A 12,157-nucleotide genomic window follows, 5' to 3' on the forward strand; every position below is an offset into this window, starting at 1 on the left:
TGTTATGGGAATTATCAAAACCAACCTATTTCATTTTGCTTTTGTTGAGAACTTTCAATTTATGCCTCAGAGAGCTTACATAATTAGACAGAATAAAAACTGCTTAGTCCATTCCTTTTTACTATTAAGCCATTATTTTAGTCCCCAAAGGTAGTTGTTATGAATGCAATTAACTGGATGACATGAATTATTCAAATACTGGCATGTGGAGACTGTCATCTCAAAAAGAGGCCCATAATCAATCTCTTGTCTTTCAGAGGTTTATAGCCCTGCAAAATTTCATCTTATTTACAAGATATTGATTAAATGAGTATTAACTATCTAAAATTTAAGGTCAGCTAAGAAACACCAAGGTCGTTTATTGCTAGTATTAGTTTCTTCATATACTTTTAACTTATGAATACTCTTCTTGTCTTTGGCATGCTAATGTCTCCTGGAAAGAATTTCCCAAGAATGTCTATAATACTTCTTAAAGAATCAGTCCAAGAATATGTAAATAAGAATGTCTGAAAATATCTGTATGTATTTCCCCTTGTAAAATAGCTTTGATCAATAGGATTTAGAAGACAGGATGTCAGACTCAGGTCACAGAAACAAACAGATACTTTTCTTTTTATGCTACATGAAACCCCCCTTCTTCAGGGAAAAGAAGTGAATTTATAAGGTACAATATTAAAATCACAATGAAAATATACTCAGAGAAATTTCTGGTTGTGCAATAATTTTAAATATCAGAGGTACTTTCTCTAACATACTTTCCACCTACTTTTATGGCTCTTTGGCAGATGCGTTCTGCTAACAACTCTGGTGACAAATAATACCTTCTCTCAAAGCTAAAATGGACAACTGAAAAAACTTCCAAATCTGATTTCATTTGGCTTCATTCTTAGACCAAGAAATCATAGAATTATAGAATTATTAATGTTTGAAAAGACATCCAATGTATTGATTAAATGAATAATAACTATCTGAAATCTAAGCTTAGCTAAGAAACACCGAGGTCGTTTACTGCTATAATTAGTTTCTTCATATACTTTGAACTTATGAATACTCTTCCTGTCTCTGGAATGCTAATGTCTTCTGGAAAGAACTTCCTCAAAATGTCTAGAAGACTTCTAAAAGAGTCAGTTCCTCTTAAAGAATCTTAAAGATTCTGAACCTCCTTTTCCTCAGGCTGAACCCCTCCAGGTCCCTCAGTAAGTAAGCAGATGGTAAGTAAGGAGGAAATGTGCCAGAAAATGACAAGTCCGTTGCACAGATGAAGAAATTATCTGCTTTAGTTTTGAAAGATGGGGGCTAAAGCAAAAACTGAAATAGCAGGGAACATGCAGGAGTTCAGAGTTCCCTGTCCATGTAAGATCCCTACTGTGAGACAGCATTGCGCATTCCCAGCTTATCTCAACACAGTGGGAAACTACTTAGTTCCTCAACCAGAATAAACTCAGCAAGTGATAATAGTGCTCCCAAACGGTGCACAACCTGTATTAAAATACACAACTTTACTCTCTTTTTTCCATGGTCAAAGTCATCCTAATGAATGTTTACCTATTAAAATTGTCTTTTCCAATGAGCCTGGCCACCACAGCAGCCTATTATCCTTGCCCATGCCATCCTTTTCTTTTCCCATATATCTGCAAGTGTCTTTTCTAGTCACTGTTGGGTTTTTTGGTTGTCAGTTTATAGAGGATGAAAAGTACATTGAAGTTGCAGATGTAATTAGTACTTCTGACTGAGATGGGAATGCTAAACATTATTAGGACTGTTAAGACTGTGCCCACATTATGACAAAATTTGTGGGAGAAAGACAAGTGGCAAAGCAGGAGTGTATGAAAACAATCCTTCCCACATATATTACCATCTTTGAGAATAATCTCTTAGTTGCTATGAGACTGGTTGTGCAGGGAGAGAGGCCAAGGTTTGAGATGCACACAAGAGGAGTGACGAGTTAGATCAGTAAGCACACAGGGGACAGATGGCTTTGTGATGGATTAAAAGATTATGCCACTCAAACAATTTCTCCATCCTCAGATGTTACAGAACACAAAAGGTTGGCTCAAATGATGAATGTCTCCTGAACCTTGCGAAAGTACTTTGTTGAGTATTTGTTGAATAATGACAAACATACTCATAAAATATTTTTCATTGTCTTTTGAAATTAAGAATTAAAGGACAAAAGAAATTAATTTCTCTATCTATTGTCTATAACTAAAAGTTACCCTTCCATGAGACTTCCCTTATTTCTCTATGCATTTTTCCTCAGAATTCTTTCTACAGAAATTTTCAGGGAAAAGATTAGATTGAAAACATCAAACATTTCTTGGTATTGTGATAGAAAATTTTTGAAAAGTCTCTCTGAAAGACTCAAGGCTTGAACAATGTCTTTTTATCTTAACCACTCATGGAAGAAGAATGTTCTAAGAGTGTAAGACTAAAATATGCTCCTATTTTTCAATCCGTAGAATTGATGATTGACTGAAATTAAGTGACCTTTGAGATGACAAACACATGCTGTCATTTCCAGGGGAGGCCAAGAGCATGAGTTTACTTTAGTAGAGAAGGACCTGGGGGTCCTGGTGGACAACCCACTGTCCCTGCCCAGCCACATGTCCTTGTGGCTAAGAAGGTCAGTGGGATGTTGGGGTGCATTGGGAAGAGAATTTCCAGCAGATCAGGGGTGACTCTGCTGGAGCAGGGAAGTGGTCCCTTCCAGCCTGACCCATTCTGGGATTCTGTATATAGATGTCTTGTACCACACCAAAAAAAAAATTCTAATATACTGTCATATGATTTAACTTTTTCTTGAGCTTTTGTTTCCTGAACCTAAGCTATAATGACGTAGCTTGAAAAAGTGTTTTTCTAGAAATCAAGTCTAGTAGGAAAGTAACTAAGAGTAAGGACCCTTTGCTCTGCCAGTTTTGAAAGAGAGTGTTTAGAAGATGACCTGTTTGACTATCATCTATCAACATGGTATCATCTTTCAGATTTAGATCCTGACCCCAAAACAGGGGGACTCTGATCCTCATACAGCACCACCACATACGTGCTGGGGCATCCCTTTTTACTGATGCAAGAAACCAGGTGGAGACACATTTGTTCATTTCACTGTTACCACTTTCTGGTTTGGTTGTTTTTAATATGAGGATGGTAAATGTGGAAAAAAAAAAAGTATTTAGCTGAAATGGATGGAGTCACAGATGCAGGAAATAATGTGTTTAAAGGTCCTATTGCTTCAGCCCTTTATCCACATTACAGGGAGTAATTAAGGAGAGCTGGCACATGGGCTGACAGAGCACGTGATGGATGTGTTCACAACAGCATCAAATCTCAGTTGCAATGGGGATACTGACTCTGAACTGACTGATTTTGCGGACCTGAAACCTCAATCAAAAGTTGTTTGAATATGTTGTGCATGGGTATTTGTGTGTACGAGGAATGAAACTGGGAGATATGATATGAAATAGATATCAAGATATAGGACTCCAGGGAGTTTATGGATGATTACACTAAGAAATAGGTTCCCCGTCCTTTTTGTTTTCTCTCCTTCTTTGAGTACATAAATTATATTTTTGGTCTGTAAGCTAAGTGTGCAGATGCTGAGAGCAGACATTGGTATTGAGTTCAGTGAAGCCACTGAATCTATGGCAAGCTTTGGTTAGCTGATCACCTCTTCTAACTCCTGAAGTTCAAAGATGGGATAGTGTGATAGTTTTCGCCCTAGGCCTTCCTGGAGACCAGCTTGTAACCAGGAAGGAACAAGGGTAGTGACCAAGGAAGTATTCCATGCTATTCCTTTACGTAACCTGGGGTATAAATAAGGTGTAGATAAGAGGGCTCGCTCTCTTCTCTTCTGGCAAGGTTCGAGAACAGTAGATCTCTACATGGTCTTGCTTATCTGAAGTTGAGACCTGTATCGACTGCTGCTGTCTGCCACGCATAAGGGGAGAGTGCTGGGCCGCAGTCTGACTGTCCTGCTTTCTCAGGGGAAGTGATGAGATTTTGCCAGTTCTTTAGTCTGTTGGTTACTGGGTTTTTAGATTGTGCATACCTGTTTTGTTTCTGTCCCTTTTCATCCTTTTTTTGTCCTTTTTTTCCCTTCTCCCTTCACCTCTTCCCTTTCAGGAAGCTATTTGGGGTTTCTGGGTTTATAGGTATATAGTATTCTCACTGTGTATATCTATTTTATATGTAATACAGGTATATTTTGCTATAGCTTGGCTGTTTGATTTTTTTTTTTTCCCCCTCTCTGGGAAGCCAGGATCTGTTGTCAGGTTTTGGAGACTTGGCGGCAAGCCAGCTCTAAACTTGCACAGGTAGTTTTGAGAGAAGTCAACTGCACTTGCATTATTAGTTTCCGTTCTCTACTGTCAAGGGCTCTCAAGGACTTACTGCCACTCTTCAATATCCTCCAAGGTAATTCTTCAATGATATTAAGTCAAATATTGGAGTACTGACAAAAAACTTTTAACAGTTTTTTCAGCGTCTAACTTAGCAGGTGAAGTCTTCCTATATGTTGGGTATCACCATACACAATGACTCTGTGTGTTATAAGGTTCACTGGCCACATTATACCAAGATGAGAGCTATATTAAGTAATATTAAACATTTAAGCTGTGACAACAGATATTTTTGGAGGCTGATACAACAGTACTCTTGAACGCAGAAATGAACTTTGACAAAATGAATGGTTTGACAGATGGTAGTTTGCTTAGAGCTCTCATCAACAGATGTCTGAATGAATGTTCTGCAAGACCTCTGTGTATTTTCAGTTTTATCATTTCATTAGCAAATAGCTATCACCTGGTGTATACTTGCTCTTTGGAAGCTCTTGATGAGGAAGCTGTTAATCTTTTTTTCCTTGTTTTTTTTTAGGTTAAAAAAACACCCAGTACTTTATGGTTTCCTGCTTGAGGGTAACAATGATGGAACTTAGAAAGTTTCTATTACAAGTATTTTTTTTTGTGTTACACTAGTTATGATTAGGTCTGTGATATTCATAGTCACAGGTCTAATTATACCATGGGACTGCAAGCCTCAAAATTGTGAGGCTGAGTACCAGAGACGGAATTGAAACCAAAAGTGGTGTGGAGACAGTTGTATAAAAACCAAAATAAGACAGAATAAAAATATAAATCTACCTACCAGAAATAATATTACAGTATATTTAGGCTTTTTTTAAAAAAGTATTTAGGCTTTTTTTAAAAAAGATTTGACAGTAATCACAACAAAAAACTAAAACCAAAAAACAAACCAACTAAACAGAAAAACAACAAAACCACAAACAATAACAACAAAACACTAAATAAAGTAATTCTAAATTAGGCAGAAGTTTTGGAAATATTTTGCCCTGAAGCTGCTGGAGTAGATTCCTTTCCATACCAGATCACCTGTTTTTATTAACAATCTCTTCAGGAAGATTATTTACTTATAGTTTCAAGAAACATGATGAAAAAGTTTTATTAAAACTGCGAAAAATTATTGAAAAAAGCAAAAAAATATTATTTACAACAGGTGCAATGAGCAGGTAAAAGTAAATGAAAGTTTTATTTTGGAATGGAATACAAATATATTGAAATTACCAATTAGAAGTTAGACACATTTTTGATCAAACTATTGTATCTCAGAATATAAAGTCTCATCTGAAACTCAGCACATAGTTTTAGAAAAGTCATTTAGGTAATAAATTAGAAAAAAGCAAAAATTAGAATGCTCTTTTCATATATTCTAAACAAGACTTCTATTTTTTCCCTTTTGAAATTACATTTGACTTTTAAAACCTGACCCTGGAAAAGAACAAAAATGTGAAATAGACCTGGAAAGGGATGAATTCTTGGAAGAGAAAAAAATCCCAAACTCAAATATTTTTGATATTCTTGTATTCAATAAAAACTAGAGTAAAAAAGCTAACTACTCAACCTGAACTAACTTTACTTCCCCTTTTTGATTCTGCAACCAAACCAAGCAGTCCAGCTGTTTTGTAAATGAGTCTTTCTACTTATCAAAATAATAAAATAAATGTTCAAATATTTTATTTAAAAACCCATTTGTAACCACACCAATGTCTCTAGAGAAAGAGTTTATGCTATTTTAATGAAAGATAACAAAATAGATTTCTTAATATTCTATTTAATAACTAACATTTGTATCCAACAGTCTCCCACAACAGTTCAGGTGTTCAATCACATCACTTACACAATGGCAGGGTACACTGTAGTAAGCGCATTTTCTTAATATTCTCTAAATGTAGGGTGTGGTCAAATCTGCTTTTGGTGGCTGTGGGTTAACACCTTGTAAAAACAATTTCCATGTCCAAAAGACCGCAAAATACTTAAAAAGAAGAGGTGGTAGTCTCTTAAAAAAACCCAAACCAAACAAAAAACCCACCCTATAGGCAGGGATCCTCTTCACGATTCATGATTTTGGATACGATACAAACATAACAGAATCAACAATCCTGACCATGGAGATATTTATTCTGATTCATACTGCCTTAAATAATAAAAAAAAAAATTAATATAAAAATAAAGATGTGTGCAAGGAACAAGTAGGGATGAAGTGAAATCAGGATGAAACAAACCAACATATTTTAAAGCCATAAATGCAAAAGGATAACAGAGAAAAGAGAAAATGCTGTTTTTAAAAAAAGAGTTGACAAAAACGACTCATTGCTGGACAAGGTAAAGTGACCATTTTGGTTATATTTCAGGACTAAGTAATTAAAAATAAAAGCATGGGATTTTAATACCACTAAGAAAGTGGTAAGCAGTACACAGGTGTTGTTTTATTCCAGCCGAATCGTGAGGAGAAACAGAGGCCAGTAGAACTTTAAAAGGCAGGTATGACTGACTAATTTGCTTTTGAAAACATGGACATTGACCCTTTAAATCACAAGCCAATTACAAGCATTGTAGTGCCATTACTAATTACATACTGAGAGTGTAAATTTAAAATGGAGATTTCAATTTTCAGTTCATTGGGAGAATGCAGAAAAATGAAATTGTATACTAATTCATGTATATCAGACCCCTAAAAGATTAGAGAAAAAAAGCTGTGCACTCATTACAAGTGAGTTATAAGCAAAGCACTCAAACCTTTTATTTGCCAGGATGCATATAAATAAAGAAATTAAATTATAAAGAAAATTGATAATGATGGATCAAGGCAAAAATAGCTACAGACCTGCACATAATTATACTTTGCCTGACTTTGCCAATTATACACAGCTTCCCCTAGAATCTATCTAGCATTGGAAACTACAAGAACAGGTTATTGCTTCAGGTTCACTAAGCTAAATGTTCATTTACATTTCCCAAAGGGAGACTTTCTGATTTTGTAACTTTTCCCACTTTATCTCTGCCAAACATTCACACCATTTTTAATGCTTTCCTCTGGACCAACTTCTTTGTCACTGGGAGCAGCATGGAGAAGATTCCATGTACAAGCTGCTCACAGTAGGGTCTGAGGAGGAGCTGGTGACAGGATAAAGTAAAAACTCAAATAGGTACTTGTCAGAGGTTTTTTCTCCCGCCAGACCAGAAGGAAGGTAGCTGGTAATTTAGCCCAAATCAAGAGTGGGTTGACTGCTTTGCAACCCTCCACAAACGTTGATGAAGCGTCTCCCTGGCTACCACAGAACCTGTGCGAAAACAAGTTGTAGGATTTCTGCTTCTCCTCTTCCCTCAACAGGAACTGTTCATCCACATAAGGGTCAGGCAGTTTTTGGCTCTTAGAGCTCATTTTATGCTTGAAGAACAGTTCTCTGACATAAAGAATTACTATGCAGTGCATAAAGTGTGAGTGTGTGGAGCTCTGTACCCTTGACAAATCAAAACAGGGTTCCTGCAGAACACCAAAAAGCATTTTTTTCCCTACAAGCATAATTCCCCTAAAAATTCCATATTTTATGGTCCCAGGTGTTTTAAAGAGAAAAGTCTTCAGAAATGGAAAGAAAGAAATCCTGTTAAGATTTAAAGCTCTCTTCTGAAATTATAGAGTACTTTAAGTTTTGCTGTGAATTAAAAAAAAAAAAATAAAAAAAGAGAAAAAATATTTGGTAAGTTTTGTGAAAATTATAGACCAAGTTTATTATGCAAGAAGAGTGAGATGAAAAAGAAGGAACTGCTCGTTGCTTAGAATACATTAGTCATATTACTTAACTCTTCTAGAAAATCCTTACACACTATGGTTGTCAAAATTACAGAATAACCTGTATGGGATAGGAATTACTTAGATTACCACTGACTCCAAAAAAAAAAGAATAAATTGTTCTGATCTGATGCCATGGGCTGAGATTTATAGACCCATTTTCTCCATCAGCCCAATGTCCCTCCCAGGTAAGAGGAAAGGGAAGATTTTCCTGGGAGCAAAGGCCAAGGCAGACCCAAGTCTGGTTTGGGTACATACCTGCACAGGGATCTGGGGCTGCCTCCACTGTGGGTTGCGGCTTTGACAAGTGCAAATATCAGCAGAAGCGTGAGACCATCAGACATGCCCATCCAGTTCATCTCCCAGAAAAAGATGTGTCTGGGAGTTCAGTGCTAAATGATTTTGAATTTTTTTCCCGAGTTCATTTAATAAAGCCCATTCTCTAAAGAAACCCAAAAGCTACTGTAATACTGACATTTTCATTATCCATTAAAGTCACATTAGCTTTCTGCTCCTGTAGAAATAATTCTGTCGGAGTCCCTTAGCCTTACTTTTTCCAGTTCTTTCTCAATGTATAAATTTTAGACTTCCTAACCCCTCTGGTCTTTATGGATAAAAACTGACTTAAGATACATTGAAGGGTCTTTGTGTTTTCACTCTGCAATAAATAACAAATAGTAACACTGGCTTTGTTTTCCAGAACTGACAAAATTCAACATTCTCACCATCCCAGTTCCAGAAAACCTCATCAAACAGCACTTTGTGTCTGCTCTCCAAACGAGAAAAATGAACGGGTAATCCCTTGTGCTTTTTCCCCAGAGCCACTCAGGAAAAATTACGAGTGGCAGTCAGGACAAAAACTTGAATATGACAAATATTATGACTTGCTCACAAAGGTAACTTGGAGTAGAGTGTGTCTGACACACCTGAGGGACATTATGGGCAGTTCAACTTAGTGCTGACAGACAAGATGCTCAAATACCATGTTTAGCTAAATCCTGTCTTCACTGGAAGGGAAGCATCCTCTTCACATATTGACTATCCCGATTAATGCAAAAAGTTTTCCCTTAAGTATCTAACTGACTAACCTTTATTAACCAACAGCTGAAATTGCCAAAGCTTAGGCCAATTCATATATCATGAAAACCTCATAAGAGCAAAGAGCTACAGCAATCACTAGATAATCATTATCTTCATTAAAATACTGCCACAGGACTTCATATTCACTGCTTCCACTGAAATCATTTGTTGGGCACAGAGAAATCCAGTTCACAATGAGGGCACTGCCATTTGAATCGTTCCAGCAATAACACCCTTGAGTGGGAATGAGAAAATCTGTATTTTTGGCCCCATGGATGTGGCTGAACTAACAGCTGTTCCAGCCTTAATTAAAACACTTCTTGTTACTTCCATTACGATGCACATGATACTTAACCTGTGTGCCCAGAGCAGCTCAGCAGAGAGGACGAACTCTTCCTGCAGGCTCTGGTACAGCCAAAACCACATTAAAGCTCTCTAGAAAGATGCCCACAGAAGACTGCATATGTCAAAACATCTTCACCATGAGATATTGCTGTGATGTGCTTCTAAGGACCCAACTACTAAATGTAACCTCTGTGGAAAGTAGCTTCTTTGAAAGTAGCCTTTATAAACTTGCTTTCCACAGTTTAGAGCCACAAAGGAACATATGTACATTTTTAAATAAAAAGATTTGTGCTTTTGTAAAATCAAGATTATCACTGTTTTGCAACTAAACAGTCCCTTTTAGCCTAGGCCATGTTTCTGACAGTGAATAAGAATCTAGCTGTTCATTAACCGCTTGTCTTCATCAGTTTCTTAAGTGACACTGGCAATTGAGTCAAGGAGATTTTTTTTTCCCCCTCAGCTCCATCTGTTACCTGAATCCATGGCCATCTGTCATTCTCTGCAGCAGTCCAGGCATTCACAAGACCCTTCTTATTAAGCCGTGCATAGTATGGGTACCATTTCTGGAGGCCAAAAAGAGCTCGATGGGTGGATGATGCAGTGATTTGTTGGTTTGACACAATCCCTCCTTCTATCCCTAGTGGGCCAGAGCATCCTGCAAATGCAAAAGGAAAAAAGAAATGAATGCAACTCAAATGATCGAGTCTTCTGAGCCCCAAGTGGTTGTAATTGCAATAGCATAGAAATAGATCCAAAAAGTCATGCCAAACACAGCTTAGAAGGAACTTAAAATACTCAACTAGCATCTTGGTTTTGTAGAAATTAAAAAAAAAGAAGTAAAAAGTACTTCTGGTAATTAACTGTTCTCCTTGTAAAATTAATGTAATGGATTAAGCTTTTAGTTTACTCTCTCTGAAGAGTTGAGGGTTTGAGTTTTGTGGACACAATTAAAAAAAATAATCCTCAGATTCAAATATTGAAATGATTGCTAAAAGCAAATTTAAAATTCTGCAATTACTACCAAGTTCCATATGGTTGCTCTTACCCCAGAGGTTAGCATTTAGCCAACATACCACAAATTGTTATTGCTGGTTTTTTTTAGAAATAGGAAACTAGACACATTATTGTTCAGTTACACCAAAAATATTTACCGGTCTTATACATTTAATCAGCAACCACTAAGTCTGTACTTGACTGTAATGTCCCAGTGTTCATAATTTCATGTGTGGTATTCATCATTAATTTATTCACCAGAAATACTTGTAGACATAATATTTTAGAAAATCAAGATAATTCTGCTAACTTTGTTTTCTGAAGCCACTCCATTTGAATACAGGAAGAAAAACACTCAGTTATTGTGAACAATCCAAACTGAGAAAATGTTGAAAATTCATTGTATACAAATTTATTGGCAGTCTATCTACTATTCAACACCCCCAACCAGTTCCAAGTAAATGAGATATTTCTTTACTCAATTTCAATGCAGAATCTAAAGAGAAGGTAAATTCAGGAATTATTCTGGCAGCTAGTATTTGTCTGTTGTCCAAAAGACCTTCTGCTTTGTGGGTTAACTGCACTTTGTCAGTTTTTGGTACCACAGGACAGATGTTTATCCACATTTCAGATTTTCTCAGGAACCTTGCAGTGTTTCACCTCAAGCAGTACCCAAGAATGAACTCTGAAATGCCCACATGGGCAGAAAGTCACAAATAATTTAATTCCTCATTAATTTAAAGGCACAGAGAAGAAAAAGTGACTGTTGCAATTTGCTCCTCTTGCCAGGGAGACAGTGCAGGGAGCCACTGGTAGCACAGTCCCCAGGTACTGTGTGTCACTGGTGATGGAGAAAAATGTAAACTAAACTGAGGTTTTAAGCTGATTGTGGAGGAAGTGCCATGAAAAAGCATTTACTGGTGCTTTGAAAAAAGGTAAACCAAACCTCCCATAAGGGTGGGGTTCAGGGTGTGATCCTTCAATGCAAAGCCTGGATAAAACTTCCAGGGTATCCTTAAATGAAACCCTGGCCCCACTGAAATTAACGACTGACTTGCACCACACTATGATTTCACACATATTTTTAACACTCCATGAAGCTGGGCTAGAATCTATTCTTCTTTATCAACCAACAATAAAGGCTTTGCATCCAGCACTTGACTAATAACGGTGCTCAGAACATGACAACACACAGTTCTCTCCCATTGTGGTGCCAGGCATGCAGTAGTGCCACAAGAAAACAAATCCTTTGTCACTAGCACAGACAGGCTCAATATAGAATGTATTCTATGTTGGAAAAGTGTCATTCTTCATTGTATTTTCATCACACTGTTACTTAAGAATTGAAAGACCTATTCCAAGTCTTAGCTCTGCCTCTGAAATATTTCCATTGAAGCAGAATAAAATTCTTTGGTAGATGAACTGCTATATCTGCTCGCAAGTCAGAGGTAAACAACTTTAGTTTTTTAAGGAAAGTGCATATCTTCAAAAGTTTCTTATATTTACTTATTAAAATACCTTTGCTATTTCATAATGGAAAAGAAATGCACACGGATGTGTCTGTGTGTATGTGCAGCTCACAATGCACACAGGATAC

At 36.8% G+C, this 12,157-nt stretch overlaps 1 protein-coding gene across 3 annotated transcripts in view; it reads right to left on the reverse strand.

The window, feature by feature from the left end:
* EDIL3 (EGF like repeats and discoidin domains 3) overlaps window positions 1-12,157 on the reverse strand; it is a 223,540-nt gene that overhangs the window by 61,252 nt on the left and 150,131 nt on the right. For all 3 annotated transcript variants that reach the window (XM_027635017.1, XM_027635018.1, XM_027635016.1), the window contains one exon: window positions 10,041-10,222. In XM_027635017.1, coding sequence (XP_027490818.1) covers window positions 10,041-10,222 — 182 coding nt within the window. The remainder of the gene's footprint in view (window positions 1-10,040; window positions 10,223-12,157) is intronic.

The sequence above is a fragment of the Corapipo altera genome, unplaced genomic scaffold (genome assembly GCF_003945725.1).
Source record: "Corapipo altera isolate COAL_440 unplaced genomic scaffold, ASM394572v1 61411, whole genome shotgun sequence".
Classification (NCBI taxonomy): Eukaryota; Metazoa; Chordata; class Aves; order Passeriformes; family Pipridae; genus Corapipo; species Corapipo altera.